Source organism: Henckelia pumila, chromosome 3 (genome assembly GCF_033568475.1).
Source record: "Henckelia pumila isolate YLH828 chromosome 3, ASM3356847v2, whole genome shotgun sequence".
NCBI lineage: Eukaryota > Viridiplantae > Streptophyta > Magnoliopsida > Lamiales > Gesneriaceae > Henckelia > Henckelia pumila.
Genome location: NC_133122.1, coordinates 21,765,564 through 21,783,986, shown reverse-complemented (window position 1 = coordinate 21,783,986; position 18,423 = coordinate 21,765,564). Strand labels below are relative to the sequence as shown.

Genomic DNA, 18,423 nt, shown 5'->3' with positions numbered 1-18,423 from the left:
ATCGTAAAAATAAATACTATTGAAGAATATGGACAAAGTAACTTACATCTTCTGTCATCTTCTGTATATCTGAATCAGTAGGTTCGCTATCAGGCAACTTATATCTGATATACCTTGAAGTTTCATGCACTGCATCAAAACTTAATTCATTCTTCTCTACACTTTGATTTTCTTCTTCTTTATATTTTTCTCCCACCATTGTCCTATCATTCAAACCAGTTGGATAGATCCCGACAACCCATTCCCCTTGTCCATAATCCCCAGCTTCTCTCTCTTCTCTAATTCTTGTTCGGATCCTCTCATTTGTCCAATGTTGAATCAAAGGTGGCATACATGGTTTAGCAATGCCATGCCACTTCAGCCTATGGAAGTATATAATTTGCAACAACAAGACACACCCACTAACATTCTTCACCTTTAAATTGGAATTATATTTTTTCACAGCTTTACAAAGCTTGTTTAGGACATAACTACACCAATCATACTTTGATATCTTATCAACTTCAACTAACGATTTTAAGGTACTAAGATCAATCAAACGATTTGAAGTTGGAGTTAAAAATGATGACAAACTATAAATAACAAATAGTATTTTGAAATCATTTCCTCCATCTATCAACTTTGTGAGAAAAAGGTCCTTCAAAGAACTCAATGTTGAATTGTAGTCAATATCATAATCATTTTTCAGTTTTTCCAGCAAACAAAGAGTAGTTTCATCACATACCAACTTTAACTCATTCCCATCATTTTTTGGCAGTAGAAACACATCCCTAACATCGTCTGAAGTTATGAAAAAGCTTTTGTTGTTGTTAACTGTAAACATTTGACTTGCTCCATTGAAATTTTTTACCAACCATCTCAACATCGTATTTGGTAAAGATGTAACACGCAGATGGAGCAAGCCACCAAAACCAATGCTTCTAACTGCCTGCTTTTGTTGTTCATTCAATTGTTCCACAAGTCTACACAGACCTTGTGGTCTACATTGGGTAACGAACCCTTTAACTTCACTACAAAAAATAAAATATATATTTATATATGAAATAACGCCAAAATTAAATTTAATTGCATGTTACATTAACATCAAAAAAAAAATTAAGACATTGACAAGATAATACAAAAGATAATACCATTGACAAGAAAAGCAATACTTTTTTTTGTCAAATTAGCACACTTTAGAAAAAAAGAATTTTTAACAAAAAAAATAATACAAAAGATCACAAAAGTAACACTTTTCACAAAAAAAAATAATACGAAATTATATAAGAAAAGACTAAGCACGTAATACATTTTGTCACATTAGCATACATTAGAACTAATACTTTCCCCTACACAACTAATACTTTTCATTGAAAATGTAATACTTTTCATGGGAAAAGTAATACCTTTTAAAACAATAACAAAGGAACTAATACTTTTAAAATAACAAAAGAACTGATACTTTTAAAATAATAACTAATACTTATCACATAAACTCTAATCCTTTTCACATAAAAACACATTCCACAAATACTTTTTCAAAAAGAGATTTTATTTATTACAAATTAGCAAACAAAGGAACTAATACTTTTAATATGATAACTAATACGTATCACATAAAATCTAATAGTTATCACATAAAAACTAATATTGTTAATAGAAAAACCCATTCCACTAATAGCAAATAAAGGAACAAATACTTTTAAAATGATAACTAATACTTATCACAAAAAAAGTAATACTTATCACATAAAAACTAATATCTTTTTACATAAAAACTCATTCCACAAATAACTTTTTTCAAAAAAATATTTTACTTAACAGAAAAACTTTTTAACAGTAAAAACTAATACTTTTTATCGAAAGAGTAACACTTTTTACAGAAAAAGTAATACAAACATATATATAAAAATAAATGCACATATTATCATCAGCATAATTCTATTCATTGAATCAAAGTTCAACAAACTAACCATATTTCCTTGTTAGTTTGTTTTTCTGCTTCAACATTTTTAATAATATTAGCAAGCTGTTTTCCTTTATCTTTATCTTTCTCCTTTTCCTTCATCTTTATTTTTCCTCCCTTATTTTTTTTTTCAGGAGGCTTCCCAAAAGTTCCCTCATTCTCCTCCAGGGAAATAGTCCTCTTTTTTCGAACCGGCTCTTTCTCCTTCATACTTGTATCCGCCTATAAATTTTCAATCATTTTTAACACTAAACAACCATATATTTCATTTTTAACAGTAAAACAACCATGTTATTAAAATCTGTAATTAAGATGAAAACTTGTAGAATTGGCCCACATTATTATCTAAACCATATTAGTTTGCAGTTAATGATTCTCACATTCTTGAAAGGGTTAAAACTTAAATGAGATAGATGCTAAAGTAGATTTTTGAAACAATAAGAACAGATAGATTTTTTTAACCAAAATCTATAGGACCCCATGAAATTGACAAAACAGAAGCTTCGTGTTTCTAAGCTTTATTTACAAACTATGTCCCCAAATACGTAAGAATAAACAAATTCAGAAGATAAACTTGTTCACCTGTCAAATGATAAAAACCAGAACACAAAAGTTTATAAATGTATTCCAGATTCCAGAAAGCAAATTACTCAATGAAAGATTAAAGAACAGAAAACCAACGAAACTAAGAACATGGTGGATTGGTATTTCGTTCATGACTTCCTTCGAAATTAATCAATTTTTTTACGATTCGAATACAAAAAACACAAACCAGCGAAACCGAAATCAAGAGAACTCTGAACTTTCACCTTATTTTGCATGAAAAATTTGTGGAAACGTAGTAACAGCTACGATATATAACTCAAAACTCTGAAATCGAATTTGAAACTAACCGGAGAAGAAGCTACCAATATCAGTCGCGATAACACTTCGATCGCACGAAAATGCCTCAAATCAGTAGATCTTTGGCTCAAAACGAAGACTCTTTTGTGTGGAACAAAACCTATAAACAAATTTGTTGGATTCGTCGGATAATGGAATATCGAAGAACCCTAGTAAACTGAATTTTGTTGAGTTTAAGCCCAATTAAAGAATCCGCCCAATAACAAGGATCTGATTGCTATCTTGGGTATTTGAATTTAAAAATTGGGTTGACCCGTCTCCTGTGAGACAGTCTCACAGGAGAGTTACTCATACTCGTAAGTCCAACTGTACGCTTAAACATTAGGATTTTATTTGAAAAGATATTATTATTATAACTTAAAAAAAAAAAAAAAAAAAAAGAAGAGCGGAAGAAGTAAAATCACGAAACGACGCCGTTATGAAAAGGGTCAGAATACGAAACGACATCGTATATCCTCCCGTTTCGCGTTTTTATTTATTCTCTCGTGACGGACACACTAACGACTGTTGTCCTCTCATCCCCGCCCCCTTTCTCTGCGATTCCAATTTATACACTTCCTTCGATTCCAATAAGCCAAATTGTAAGAATTTGGTAGGTAAAATTCCAGATCTTGGGTACAACTACAGCAAATGGCGTCAGTTCCTTCGAGTGCCCGAACTGTAGAGGAGATCTTCAAAGATTACAGCGCTCGTCGTTCTGGAATCCTTCGTGCGTTAATCTATGGTATTTTAAGCTATACAATATGTCCAAATACAGGCCAAAATTAGACGCGTTTCAATTTGTTCATATCGAAATTTTTGTTTGTTTTTTGTTTCTCAGATGTGGATGAATTTTACGGGATTTGTGATCCAGGTAAATTACTTTCAGTTCAGGTTCAGTTTATTTAGCTTTTGAATTTAAATTTAGGTCTTTGTGTCATTTGTCTGTAAGTTTCGCTCTTTTTGACTTGGTTTCGTATTGTTTTGTGGATGATAAATATCTTTACATTGTTGCTTGTTTTTTGGGTTGGGTGGGGGGTTGTTGAATGCGCTACGTTTTTTTATAGCCTCGTTTTTTTGATTTTTAGATGATAATTTTTTGGAATTTGAAAAGAAAGTCTTATAAAAAAATTTGAAAAGAAAGAAGCGTGTATCCTTGGCATTTGGTTTTTCTCTAAGCGTGTAGATTTTGATGTTGCAGCATCTTTCATTTTTCTGTGTTTCCGTTGTTGGTTGAAAAACTATGGCTTTACTTTTCTAATTCCTTCCACATTTAAATCGGTTAGTTACTTAGTTAACGACTCGTTATTAACTCATCGTTGGGTTTCTTGCTGTTCAAGATACTTTCTTTGGGGAATCTTTATTCCGTTACTATTGATTATATACTCTAGTGGGTTGTATACTGTTGGAAGAATCTTTGGAGTTTCAGAAGTTTCGATGTAATATTTTGTGACAGCCACTGCTATTAAGATAATGACTGTTAAAGAACAGAGTTGAGTGGGCATAATAACTGTAATAGACATGCTATTTCTTACATCAGCCTATTTTCTCTAAATACTTTTTTATATGTAACATTTAACTTTTACTTTCATTTCTGTTGTTTTACACGCTGTGTTTCTCATTTTACTTTGATGCAGAGAAGGAAAATCTGTGTCTATATGGGCACCCTAATGAAACATGGGAAGTGAATCTTCCAGCTGAGGAAGTTCCACCGGAGCTGCCAGAGCCAGCCCTTGGAATCAATTTCGCTAGGGATGGAATGAATCGAAGAGATTGGCTTTCATTAATTGCTGTGCACAGTGATTGTTGGTTACTCTCCGTGGCTTTCTATCTCGGAGCCAGGCTGAACCGCAATGAAAGGTACATATCATCTTTCTATTGATAAATATTGTTGTTAAACTTTCTTGTTTTGTTTTTCTAGATGATACATATATTTTTTTCTGAGGGAGCCTCAGTTAGGTATGTATAGCATAGACTCAAGAAGTGTTTTTAGTTGTACCTAATATGTTGATGGTACTTGCAGGAAGCGCCTGTTCAGCTTGATCAATGATCTACCGACAGTCTTTGAAGTTGTAACTGAAAGGAAGCCTGTGAAAGACAAGCCCAACGCAGATAGTGGAAGCAGATCTCGTGGCAGTACGAAGGTAGAAATGGGACCGATAACTCCTTTAACTTTATTACTGTTGAATCTGTTTGTTCTTCAATTTTCCTCCTTTGTGGCCCTTATTTAAAGCCACAAGACATGAGCCTAGGCTCGAAGCTCCTGGCTTCATGCGCCTGAAGCTCAGCCTTTGCTTCTCAACCCAAGCCAATAATGCAGCCCTTAAATGAGTCACATGTTGGCGTTGGATGCCCAAACTCGGTGTGTTTTAAAAGCTCAGGGCATCTTTTAAATGCTCCTTTAGTGTAGGATAGTAATTCCATGATAAAATTTAAGGTGATAATTTTTCAGTTTTTGCATATAAACTAATGATTATTTATTATTTATTTGTCCAACAGTTTATAAGGTAAATATTATATCATATATGATTAAATTTTTTTCGGATATATAGATTATATTAGATAGTAGATTATTCATCAATGCATTTCGTTAAAATAAAATAGGAAAAACTGCAATTTCGGTCCTTTATATTTATCATTTTACGATTTCGGTCCTGTTCTGGCAGTATTGTTGATGACTTCTCAGAATAGATAAATGGATTTCCGGTTCATTCGGACCTAACCATTAAGTACGAGGCGATGGGAACGATGGAACCTGTGGACGCAAAAGATTTTATTGAACAAATGAATCTTAATGATTTTCATATTTCAGTTTTAGTCCTGCATGTTTTGATTTTTGGCAATTTCAGTCCTTTTTATTCGAAAATGCGTACGTGGCACTATACACGTCAGCTCCACATCAACACTGCATTGGTGTCACATCAGCGCCACGTCAGAAAAAGACTAAAATTGCCAAAAAAATAAAGATAATGGACTAAAACTAAAATTTGAAAATATATAGGACCAAAATCGCAAAGTGACAAACATACATTACTAAAAAAACAATTTTTCCAATAAAATAAGTTCCTCATTTTGTGCCATATTTCGCCTTTTTCTTCTAATGACTGTTGCCCGAATATCTAGTGTCGCGCTCGAAGTTAATTCGATGTAAAGTAAAACCCATGTTAAAGGATTTCTGAAATTTGATGTAAAATTTATAACAGAAATTTTTTAGCCTTATTTCTCAGGTTAAACTATACATTGTTTGAGCCCAGGCAATTTTCTTTCATTTTCAGAGATCCATTGACGGACAGGCTAAAAGCAACCCTAAACTGGCTGAAGAAAGCTACGAGGAAGAAGAGGAAGATGATGAACACAGTGAAACTCTGTGTGGAAGCTGTGGTGGAAATTACAATGCTGATGAGTTCTGGATTGGCTGTGACATCTGTGAGCGGTGGTTCCATGGGAAGTGTGTGAAGATAACACCTGCCAAAGCCGAGAGCATAAAACAATATAAATGCCCATCATGCATGAAACGGGGCAGGCAGTAGCAATTGCTGAATCTACTGAAAATCAACAGTGTTTATTTGATGATTGACACAGTAGTATAGTTATATTACCATTTTTAAATATTTCTGGTGGGTTATCTTTGTGATGTTAGCAGCAGTTAATTCTGAAGGGGATAAAGTCTTTCATATTCCTTTACTTCAATGTTATACCTAGAGTTTAGGAATCTTTGATTTGTTGAGATACGATGATGCTATTGGTTTAAATGACATATTTCTTAAAGTTGGTGGGTTTATTTTTATATCTTGTATTCTCTTCACTCGAGGTATTTCACTTCTATTACAAATGAAGTAATATTTCTGCTGGAAATAATATTTTGGATGGCGTGGCACGACCAGGATGAAATGTTTTCTTTTGTGTCTTGCACCTTACAGGATCCTTTCTTTGTCTCGTTATTGTCGATTTTTAGGAAAAATTTCAAGTGGGAAAGCAGCAAATAGCCAAAATGCGCTGTTGCTGATTGGAACTTGTTCCTGTTATATTTTTAGGTTTCTCCACCAGGTGATATAAACAAGAGAAAAATGATAATGAATTTGAGAATCTTCAGACTCCTCTGCCTTGATTGGTTTGCTCCGACAGCTACAAAACATTTTGTGGTATCTTAACATCCAGCCATTCCTCTTTGTTCCCATCGACTGAATTTTCCTGTCAACTGGTTTTATATTTATTATTTTCCCTTTCAGCAACCTTTATAATCGAGTATCTAAATTCATGGGATTTGCCAGGTAGGGTCACCAGGCCGTCCCATTGCGACATGGGATCCAGTCGGTCTAATACTACATCGAAAGAGAGGTTGAAATGGACCACGGAATTACATGATATGTTCGAAAAGGCGGTCAATCGAATTGGAGGTGCAGATAGTAAGTAAAATATATGCGTATGATCTAAAGTTGTATTAAACTTTGAAGTATATGCATCATCATCTTTCATTCTCTGTGTATCTTAGCTCAACTCAAATCATGGTTTATCTTTTTTTGATCCCAGGGGCTACACCAAAAGGTATTTTGAGGGCTATGGCGGTTCCTGGATTGACCATCTTTCATGTCAAGAGTCACTTGCAGGTTCACTACCTTTTCAAACTTAAAATCTTGTTGGTTTTGTCCAATTTAATGTAGGGGGTTTCATAAAGATCTAGTTCGTTCTTTTCTAAGTCGTTGTCACTCGATGCTTCTTTTAAATCAAACAGAAATACAGGATGTCCGTATTTACTCGAGAAGAAGACCACGTCAGTAAGTCTAATTTAGCATCTGAAATGTTTTAATCATTTTGTTTGCTTTCTTTTGAAAATTGTGTTTATCCTCTATTTCACAACAAGCAGGAGGTAGATCTGAAAGGAGAAGTATATCCGAGATGCTACCAAACTTCGGTGTAACATCGTAAGTTTACCTAGGTTGAGGGGTTTTTGAATGCATCAGATCTTCCCATGTTACGGTCATTGATAAGTATATGCATATTCTGTTAGGGGAGCTCAGTTAACTGAGGCACTACAAATTCAAAAGGAAGTACATAGACGATTGAGCGATCAGAACGAGGTAAGCATTGTTTCGAACTCATGACAACATTCAGGAAATATATATACAAGGATATGCGATATATGTTTGGTGATTTGTAATAACTAATGTTGAGCTCAAGTTGAGGCAGCACAACAGAGTCATGAACCCGCGGTAGGAAACAAACCATCCCCCCTTCGGTTAAAAATCGGTTCAGATCAGAACTCATCTGAGTAAATTACTAAATTTGAGAACAAACATAACCCTGACGTATGGCTCGGCTCATTCCCAAGTCATTTTATTTCTATGTTATCTACAAAAATGCTAGTATCAGTATTAAGCTTGAAACTGGATCAATCCAAAAACTGGCATAAAGCGGAAAAATGTATTAAAATTGTGTACCAAAACTATTTTTTCACTCATAATATTTGACTACAAGAAGTAAATTTTCAGTAAATATAATAATTGTTTTAGTCGGAAGCAATAAAAGTAAGAAGACCATTCACACTCTGCAGGTCCAGAAAAGCTTGAAGCAGAAATTTGAAGCACAAGGAAGATTTTTGGACAGGATAATGGAGGAATTCAAGAACAGGAGTCCTACCACCAAACCAATCAAGCCATATTCTCCCATGTCATCGCTCCCTTCTCTTAGTGAAGAATCTCATCAATCAAGTCCCAAGGAACTCGAATCCAATTCTGAAGAAGTCGACACCGTGGAAATAAGTTCCACCGATGAATTCCGGGCTCGTAAAAGGATGAAAATCCAGGACCGTGTCATGCCAAAGATGCACAACACCTCAGCTTTCAATCCAGAACTGCAAAATCTTAATATATTTACACTCCATGGATTCGAAGACATCGTGTTCACGGATCAAGAAATCGGGTATCCATGCGTTGGAGCAGCACAATCACCCCTCCCACAGGCCTTCTATTTTCCCATGAATTTGTGAAAAATAAAAGAAATAAAACTTTGTTGAATAATAATACGCTGAAAATGAAACAATATGTATGTATTGTGTTACTCTAAATAACGAATTCTTATGTTATATGCCCAGGCTTACAGAATGTTAAGTGATCTTGAATAAAGACATTAGTGTCATCTTGATAAATGAAAGGAAAATTGCGGAAAATTGCATTTTATTAATGTATGTTTCATTATTATCAAATTTAAGTTAGTAATGCATTTTCTGATTTATTTATTATTGTTTATATTATTTAATTGTTTTTACAGTTTTAAACTTTTTTATTGGTATGGTAATGTGACACATTGACACTACAAACTTCAATGTCAGATCAACATATAAATGGTGTCACCAATGTTATGTCGAAAAAAGATCAAATTTATTCAAAAAAATAAAAAATAAAGATAACATGTTAAAAATAAAATTTGATAATATAAGGTATCAAAATCACAAAAAGACAAGTATACCGAACAAAAAATTGTAGTTTTCCATAATATAAATTGAAAATTAAGTATAAGATGATCAGAATTCAAACCTCTTTATGGTTGAGAATTTTTGAAGTGTATATATGGCAGTTAATATACCGATGATTACTATCATTAATCTAAAAAGATAGAGTTATACCTATTCTAAGATATCGTTTGATATCATGGATGAGATGTACGATATATGAATAAAAATATGATAATATGTGGATAAGCAAGACATATATATGAATAATATGTTGTTTTGTATGTTTTTTATTTTGTAGGATTATTGTGTTTGTTCTCTTAATTACAATTTTCAATTTCACACAATTTTACTTATATGACACTCATCCTCCACTAATACCATGGGTTAAGAGGTATTTGTCATCAAGCCTACATCTAATGTTATACTGGGCCATGACATATCATTGGGTTAACAAAAAAATGAGAAAAACGTGAGATGAGTAAAAATTTGTATTTCATCACACGTTCATCTCATATACCAAACGGTGCTTAACGGTATTATCTTAATTGTATATCAAATGACTCAATAATTTGTTTTTTATAACAATAATTATGCTCATGTATTAAGATATATGTGGACCATTGCAAAAAATACTATACCATAATGGATAATTAAAGTAGTTAATTACATACAAATTGGAAATTACTTGTGTAAATAGTTCGGATAAATTAATAAGATAATAGGTTTTTTTAAAAATAAAAAAAAAAACTCTTACCTAAATTTATGATCTCTTTAATATTATAAATTAATAACCCTCTCAAATTGTGAACATAACTATGACAAATTTATTAAAATATGGTTATTGTTAATTTTTTTTTCTTGAAACTCAATACTATTATTGATATTCTATTATTGTTTATTTATATGGTGAATTTTTTTATTTCATTAGTCAATAAAATAAATATTATTCCATAATTAAAAACTATTAATCCTCAATTACTATCTTTATAACTAAATATTATATAAGAGCACCCCATAGGCCCATACTATTTGTATGAAATCATTGTTTAATTTTGGATTAGTCTAAAATAATTTCCATCTTATCAAATTAAATGATTTTACCATATTACAATAGTATTTTTATTTTTATTTTATTTTTGCTACCTATCTTTTCAATTTGGATAAAAAAAATCTTTTCAATTTAAAAAAATAATAATAACTTTTATTTTAAAGGAACACACATATTATATATGTTACGATCCGCTAGCAGAGAGTGTGTCTGTGTATTTATATACGTACAATGAAATTTTTTTTTCATATTAATTCAAGAATATGATATAGAATTGAAATACAATCACTTTTTTATGTAATTAAATTTAGGTTTGCCGCCAATGATCATTTGGTCGAATGGCATCACTTTTCCCAAATTTGGGAAGAGGTCAAGGTTCTAAACCCACAAGGTCACAACCCTACACCCTTTTGTTAAAAAAAGAAAAAAAAAATAGGTCTGCTGAATCGAAAATTTACTAGTTAAAATAATAAATTATTAATTTATCTATTAATTAATACCTCTTTAATAAATAAATTTCATGGTCTAACATTACTAGTCTATGGAAGTTTTGCTGCAATTGAGATTTAAAATCCATTGTCAAGTATACCTTAAACTAAAATTTAAGAGCTTATAAAAGATTTCTCTCTATTATAAACTCTCGACACTCACGAAGTATATTATTTATAGGATTAGTTTTGTGAAACTTGCTCAAATTAAAGTAGAATTAAAAGTCTTAACCAAAAAATTGCGTTTCTTTCATAAAAAGAGAAGAATTGTAAAAACTCTTACGCGGTGGAGAAGGCCTCTTGCGTGACAATCTCACACGGATCTATACATATACGACTCGATTTATATTTGTACGTAGTTTATAAGTGAAAAGTAATATTTTTAACATAAAAATTAATATTTTTTATAGGTCGTTCAGAAATTCGTATAACAAGATTGAAACGTAATACGGTCTCATATATAGAAGTTTTTATGTATGTTGCGATTGGTTTGATGAATGGAGAATATAAATTTTAAATTCATTGACTTATTTGGATGAACAAAATTCAATTATTTCAAATCCACTCCTCATCAAATAAAATAATTTCTATATAATAGTATTCGACAAGAATTTCACATGCCCCCAAGATTACTTAAATCCTTCCCCAAATCAAATTCTTTCATCCAAGTCAATTAAATAAATCGAAGCTAGCACAACCTTATTTAATAATCATATCAAAATTTTCATGTATGATATGATCCAAAAAATATTAAAAAAAATAAGTTTACAAATTTTAATGGTAACCATTAATTTGAACATATAAACTTAAAGATTTTACTAATAAATATATAAATTTTTAGGTTATAAAAAAAAGTCTTGAAATAAAAAATTATCTGGAAAATTTTTTTATGTTAGATCGGGTTTTATCTCTTAGTTGTAAGGAAAAGAAATGTTTTTTTATGCATTTAAAGTTTTTTTTAAAAAAATTACTTACATTATTAAATATTTATTATTTAAAATAAAATTTATAAAAATTTAAAAATTAAAATTTAACTTCAACATTATTTTAAAATTTTACGTGTTTTGACGCTTTTTCGCACTTTTTTTACGTTTTATATGGTCAATAAAATGATTGACCGCTTTTCCACGCTGTTGTCCAAAATAAAGCTTTTTGCTAATGTTTCATGCTTAATAACGCTTAAGAAACGCTTTTTCGTGGTTTTTAAAACATTGCTTTTGAGTCTTCATGACCATTACTTTCCTCGTCTCCTTTACGAACAAAAAAGCAGTGGCTGAGCCATGCTATGGCGACAGCGGGCAAATGCCATAGGGCAATCACATGCAAGCCTCAATCACACTACATGCATGAATAAGATTGGAGTATATATTACCATTAAATTTTCCTAATTTTCATGTAAATAATTCATGTGAGTCTCCTGTGAAATTAAACTATATGCGGGGGCCAGTTTGAGTATACACATAATTGTTATAACACATAAATTATGGAAAAAAACCCGGTTCAATCCCAAATATTTGGTTTGTTTTTCGGTTTGGTTCTAAATGTTTCAAAGTTCCCGGTAGTCCTAAAAATTTACAGATTTTGACTGAATTGGTCCTTACATTAAATTAAAGGTTAAACCTAACAATGAACATGATATGTGACGGAAAATAATCCAGTTCAATCTCAAATGTTTGGCTCATTTTCCAATTTAGTCACAAATATTTCGGCTTGTGGTTTTAGTCCTAAACATTCACAAATTTTGATCGAATTGGTCTTTTTGTTAATATACCGGTTAAAACTAACTGTAAACATGACATGTGACAGACATATATACCACTACAATTTTTTTTAAAACTCAAATCAGATGCGCTAATTTACAATCCAATGCGCTAATTAATTTGAAAATGAAATTGATGTTGTTGCACATAATTATCTTTATCAGGTAACTCCGGTTTTTTCTTTCGCACGCTAACTACATTTTCTTATTCTCGGATTCCGACATTTCTATAGAACTTTAAATTTAGGGTTTTACATAAAAATTAAATTAAAAAAATGATTTTTTCTGTATATGTGTCGTTATTTGGTTAAATTGCGTATTCGTGTTCGTCGATTATGTGTTTATCTTGCCATTGAAATTTTTTAGAATTAAAATTTCAATTAGGAATTTTTTATAATTTCCATTTTTACGGAAAAAATGAGTAATAAATTAAATAAAGTTTGTAACTGTTGAGTGTTGATGTTGATAAAGGATTCAATTACATGGGAGTGAATTGGATCTTTTCTCTGTTAATTTAAGCATTAAATTGACGAAATTAATGATCAAATAGATCTAATTTTTGAAACATTTAGACATAAACCGGGAATTTTTTAATATAATTTTGGAACCGAACCGGAAAAAGGGTTAAACATATTAGGATTGAACCGAGAATTTGTCCCAGAAATTCTTGTAAATTGTTTCATGAGTTACTTTTGGATAGAGATCCTTTACTGTGTTCCTTCCACAACATTTGGTGATGTGGGACTTATTTATGGATATTTCTTGATTTTAGGCATTTAAGAAATTAATTATTTTAACTTAAGTAATTTTAATTTTTTGTTAAATTCAAATGTAATTAATAATTTTATATACTCTTCTTCGAATTTGTATTAATTAATGGGTAAATTTTTTTAATAATTATATATATATCAAATTATTTTTTAATTTATTTAATATGAAATAATATATACAATTTAAATCTATTAAGTTAAATTAATGATTTTACAATTAATAGTATTATATTAAATTTTTACAATTATCGTAAAACATTAGAACACACGATGAATTATTTGTATCTTGTTCAGAACCTCCGATACCTCATGAATGTCTTCAAACAATCGGAAGTCAATTCAAATTCATCGAATTTTTGATGTTATGAACTTTTATTTTTTTTAAATGTAGACACAATATAATTTATCATCGTAAAATATTCTATTGAAGTCGTGAATTTTAATTATGATTTATCCAATACATATTCTTGAGTAGTTGTCTTTCTTTTTGAAGGGATAACAGATTAACAATGTTAATTGAAATAAAATCTCAAAAAACATGAATTATTTATTTTTTTATGGAAATATGATACTGAATTTAATTTATGATATTGCATGATGGAATTGTACTAAATTTAAATGTAAGTGTTAACATATAATAAACTTTATTGTTAAGAAACTTATTGATCATTGTTGGTGAAAAAAAATAACAATACTCATCAAATTCGGAAAACAATGATACGTACAGAGTAATTTTTTTAACAGGTAAAAATTTAATATAATCATATTAATTGTACGTAAAATCATTAATTTAAGTTAATATAATTTCTTATATATTATTTTTCATATTACAAAAATTTAAAAAGAATTTGACATATATAATATTATTTAAAAATTACGCATTAGTTACTTAACGTAAGTTTCAAAGAAGAATATATCTAACTATTATTTAAAATTTGAATTTAACAAGAATTTAAAATTATTTACGTTAACATAATTAATTTCCTAATGACTATAATTAAAAAAGTCAATAAATAAGTCTCACATCACCAAATGCTGTGGAAGGAACACAGTAGAGGATCTCTATCCATTACTTTTGTGAGATAGACATCTTACTCAATTCGATTCATGATGAAAATATTACTTTTAACTCTACATATGGATATATCAATCCATCTAATAGGAAACCTACCTAAATTGTAATTATCATTTTAAATACTATTTTTGTATTCAAACAAAGTTTATGTGAAATGAATAAAAAAAATTTCTTGAATGCAGTAATTAATTGGTTGTTGTTATTTAACAAATTAAAACATTGAATTGAAACAGATACGGGAATAGGTCAATTTGTTGAAACAATTAATGCCATTAAATGAATTGATATATAAATAAATAATTATTAATTTCAGCCCATCAATCATCAATGTAGAAAAATGGACCGCTTTTCTAGTCATTAAAAAAACGTGCCATTCCCCACCCAAAAAGGGGAAACGAAAAAAGCAAAACAAAAGTTCGATTGAACAAATCTCAAACCTAAGGTTCACATTTACAACTAGGAAAAGAAAATTGAATTTTTTTGAGAAATTAATTATGGTGATAAAAATAGATATGTTCCGGCGTGTTGTGTTTCATGCTGATAGAGCAATCGAATTATGTTGTTTGAGTTGATGTACGGTTTGAAATATTTGAGTACACCATTACCATCAGTTACATACATTTTAGTACAACGACAAACGTTCGACGATATCATAGAAAATATCATGAATTCAATTCCTATTGATTGCAAAGATTGCAATTATCGGTAGGGAGATTGATGGTCTGCAATAATTGTAGAGCAATCGAACAATGACGTTTTTTATGCTTGGACTATTATACAGTACGGTTTAAAAGATTTGAATTGCATCATTACCATCAATTATAAGTCTATAACTTTGGTAAAGCGACGGACGCTTTGTCCTACACGGTGCTAATTTACGATAGATTAAGAACGGATTCCTAATCTAAATCGAAAATTCTTGAGATGTTCATATAAGAAACTTTGAAATAAATATATCACATTTATTTGATATAATTTAAATACATAAATATGTCGAAGATATTTTGATTAATTTGGCACATAATATATGTGCTTTATGCATATGATACATAGAGCCTAGACTAGAGTAGTGGACCATGTGAAGAAATTTGATAAACTAGCACGTCGGTCGTGGATGAACGATGGATGCAGCTATTAACGATTTATCTATTCAATAGTTTGGTTTTTCTTTGAAAAAAAAAATTGAAGAGAATTATTTATATATTGAGGAAAAATTATATTAACGTCTTACATATTTGTCACTTATAAATGTATATAAATGTGTGAGAAACTAGACCAAACACTACAATAGAGTGGTGGGAATGGTGGTGTACGTGTTAGGGATATATGTAAGTGAGGAAGAAGAAACATTTGTTCAAAAAATAGATACAGAAACATGCATGTATGTGTATTTGAACAACAATGGAGTAATTATTGTTTGCATAAGTCTGAAATTCATAAATTAAATATACTTGACTTTATCTTATGAAAATGATCGAGCTGGTCCTGTAAGTTTGTTTATTTTTGGTTTTGAATACTTATAAGACTAGCTATATAAGACAGATATAACCTGCAAACTTATGGGGAGCAATTTGATTATTTTCTCCATTATTAATTACAAGATTGAAAGTTTGTGTTTTATAAAAAGGAATAGGAGACATTAATCAATAATCATGCAAATCAAAGTTTTTAAACCATACAATATTTCAATTATATTGTTTCTTTAGAAGTAATTAATTATAGCTCCCAAGTAGACTTGTGTCTGTAACTTTGTAATTTCAACGTGGGTCATCTCACAAAAATATTTTAAACCATTAATATATATATATATATATATATATATATATATATATATGTTGGAAATTTTGTTTGGACAAGTGTTGGGAAAATTGGTGTGAATGCGATTAATACTCATTGTCCCACATTGGTAAAATGTGGGAAATGATGACACTATATAATGTCTAAGATGAGACAAGGGGTTGGGGCCCCAAGGGGTACCCATGTTTGTTAAGGGGAGCGGACCTAGTCTAGGCTAGGTTCAAACCATTAGCCACACGCGCGCCGCCGTCCGTCCGTCCGTCCGCCCGGCCAGCTCGGCACGGGGGTGGGCTGTTGTCACAGCCCCTTCTAATGCGCATGCCGAGAGACCTGAAAAGTTCTCCGGTACTGACTTCAAGACATGGCAGCAGAAGATGTTGTTTTACCTCACAACACTTCATCTTGCAAGGTTTTTGAATGAAGTTGTTGCTGTTCCGGCACCGGATGCTGACACACAAACAAGGTCTGCTTTTGATGCATGGTGTCACAGCGACTTCTTGTGCCGAAACTACATACTGAATGGGTTGGACAATACGCTGTATAGTGTATATTCTGCAACCAAGACTGCTAAGGAACTGTGGGAATCCTTAGAGAAAAAGTACAAGACAGAGGATGCTAGCACGAAGAAGTTCGTAGTCGGTAAGTTTTTCGAGTTCAAAATGGTTGATGTCAAGACGGTGATTAGCTAAGTGTAAGAGTTCCAAATCATCCTCCATGATATAATGGCTGAAAGGATGATTATCAGTGAGTCCTTCCAAGTGGCTGCCTTAATCGAAAAACTGCCACCCTTATGGAAGGAGTTCAAGAATTATTTGAAGCACAAACGTAAGGAAATGGGGCTCGAGGACTTGATCGTCAGGCTGCGAATTGAGTAAGACAATCTCAAAGCGGAGATCAAAGCTGGTAAGATGCCGATGGAAGCAAAGACAAACTTGGTAGAGCCGAACGCTATGAAGAAGAGGAAGAAGTTTGGGAAAGATGTGATGCAAGAGAAAAATAAGAAGTAGAAAGGAACCTGTTGGAACTGTGGGAAAACGAACCACAAAGCCAAGGATTGTCACTTACCGAAGAATGACAATCAGTACCGGGAAAATGTGGTCCAACACAAATCTGTGCCTATTGATTTGTCCGAGATAGATCTGTCAGCAGTAATCTTTGAGGCTAACATGGTTGATCATTGTTGCGTGTTTTTCGCTCGCAAGTGCACGATGTCAAGTTATAATATAAGAATTAAGTCCAAGTCGATCACACGGAGAATGAATAAATGATATTATATCAAATATTTGCAACTAATAAAATCCTAATCCTATGTAGAGCTACGAAAAAGGTTTGATTTTTATAAAACTAAAATTTGCAAGAAACAAAACTAAATAACCATGAGTTCACGAGAGAAAAATTCAATAAGCGAAGAATGCTAGAGGTTCGACTTCACTTGACTGTTCACCATAATTTATTTCTAATGATTGTTCAATTATCAATTCTTCTAGTTTATTAGCCAAGAATCCCTATTATTTTCTACTACCTCTCTCGAGTGTCAAGCAAAAATTCATATTTAATAACAAACTCAATATCTCTATCAAAGTTCAATTATTAAATCCGGTAAATAGCACAAGAATTCTTCTAAAGGCTTTAATGGAGTTATATGCCTCTCGAACAATATAAACATCAAAGATGTATTTTCCTATGTCGTATTCAAAATCTCCTCTCTCGAGTGATAGATTCTAAATAAAATATCATTCAATTTATGGCCAGTAAATTGAACTCAATCAATTCAGGAAAACACAAATAAATCAAATGAATAATTCTAATATATCAATCAAAATATCAAAAACATGGTTTCAAGTCAAGCTACGTCATCCCTCTAGACAAAGGAATTAGTTCATAATGAAAATAAAAACCAAACAAAGCATGTTCTTGAACATCATTCAAAAATTAGAAGAAAGAATGAAATAAAAACGAAGGTAGATGATGCTTCTTCGTCTCCGGTAGTCGCTTCATCCGTTTTCGTGCCAAGAATGCTTCTTCTCCATTTTTCTTGGTCTCTAGCCGTTTCTAGCATTCAAAAACTCTGAATACTCTCTAAACCCTCGTATCCTCCAGAATAAGTCATAAAATCCCTTTTAAAACTCGATTAAAGACTTTTCATATTTTTGGAGGCTGCGCAGCGCTGGAGCGCTAATAATTCGGCGCTGAGGCACTCAAGTTTCG

The 18,423-nt window shown here is 31.5% G+C and overlaps 2 protein-coding genes across 4 annotated transcripts; both read left to right on the top strand.

The window, feature by feature from the left end:
- The first annotated feature begins 3,333 nt into the window (after positions 1-3,333).
- LOC140886313 (PHD finger protein ALFIN-LIKE 2-like) lies at positions 3,334-6,616 on the top strand. Its single transcript, XM_073292858.1, has 5 exons — positions 3,334-3,572; positions 3,669-3,701; positions 4,465-4,687; positions 4,851-4,971; positions 6,103-6,616. The coding sequence occupies exons 1-5, from the start codon at positions 3,479-3,481 to the stop codon at positions 6,355-6,357; spliced, it is 726 nt and encodes a 241-aa protein (XP_073148959.1). The 5' UTR covers positions 3,334-3,478; the 3' UTR covers positions 6,358-6,616.
- A 132-nt stretch (positions 6,617-6,748) lies between these two features.
- Positions 6,749-8,956, top strand: LOC140886312 (protein PHR1-LIKE 1-like). 3 transcript variants are annotated; one of them, XM_073292855.1, is made up of 7 exons: positions 6,749-6,969; positions 7,099-7,233; positions 7,358-7,434; positions 7,560-7,602; positions 7,686-7,749; positions 7,836-7,905; positions 8,379-8,956. In XM_073292855.1, the coding sequence occupies exons 2-7, from the start codon at positions 7,128-7,130 to the stop codon at positions 8,811-8,813; spliced, it is 795 nt and encodes a 264-aa protein (XP_073148956.1). In that variant the 5' UTR covers positions 6,749-6,969; positions 7,099-7,127; the 3' UTR covers positions 8,814-8,956. The 3 variants fall into 3 exon arrangements, with proteins under 3 accessions (XP_073148956.1, XP_073148958.1, XP_073148957.1); XM_073292857.1 differs by having other exon boundaries at positions 6,749-7,233; positions 7,692-7,749; XM_073292856.1 differs by having other exon boundaries at positions 6,749-7,233; positions 7,689-7,749.
- The last annotated feature ends 9,467 nt before the right edge of the window (positions 8,957-18,423 follow it).

Excerpts from the sequence above, each read along its gene's own strand:
- LOC140886313 (XM_073292858.1), top strand. The coding sequence starts at position 3,479 with ATGGCGTCAGTTCCTTCGAGTGCCCGAACTGTAGAGGAGATCTTCAAA. Across the intron at positions 4,688-4,850 it reads AGGCTGAACCGCAATGAAAG|GAAGCGCCTGTTCAGCTTGA; the intron begins GTACATATCATC and ends TGGTACTTGCAG. Across the intron at positions 4,972-6,102 it reads GATCTCGTGGCAGTACGAAG|AGATCCATTGACGGACAGGC; the intron begins GTAGAAATGGGA and ends TTTCATTTTCAG.
- LOC140886312 (XM_073292855.1), top strand. The coding sequence starts at position 7,128 with ATGGGATCCAGTCGGTCTAATACTACATCGAAAGAGAGGTTGAAATGG. Across the intron at positions 7,234-7,357 it reads TCGAATTGGAGGTGCAGATA|GGGCTACACCAAAAGGTATT; the intron begins GTAAGTAAAATA and ends TTTTGATCCCAG. Across the intron at positions 7,435-7,559 it reads ATGTCAAGAGTCACTTGCAG|AAATACAGGATGTCCGTATT; the intron begins GTTCACTACCTT and ends TAAATCAAACAG.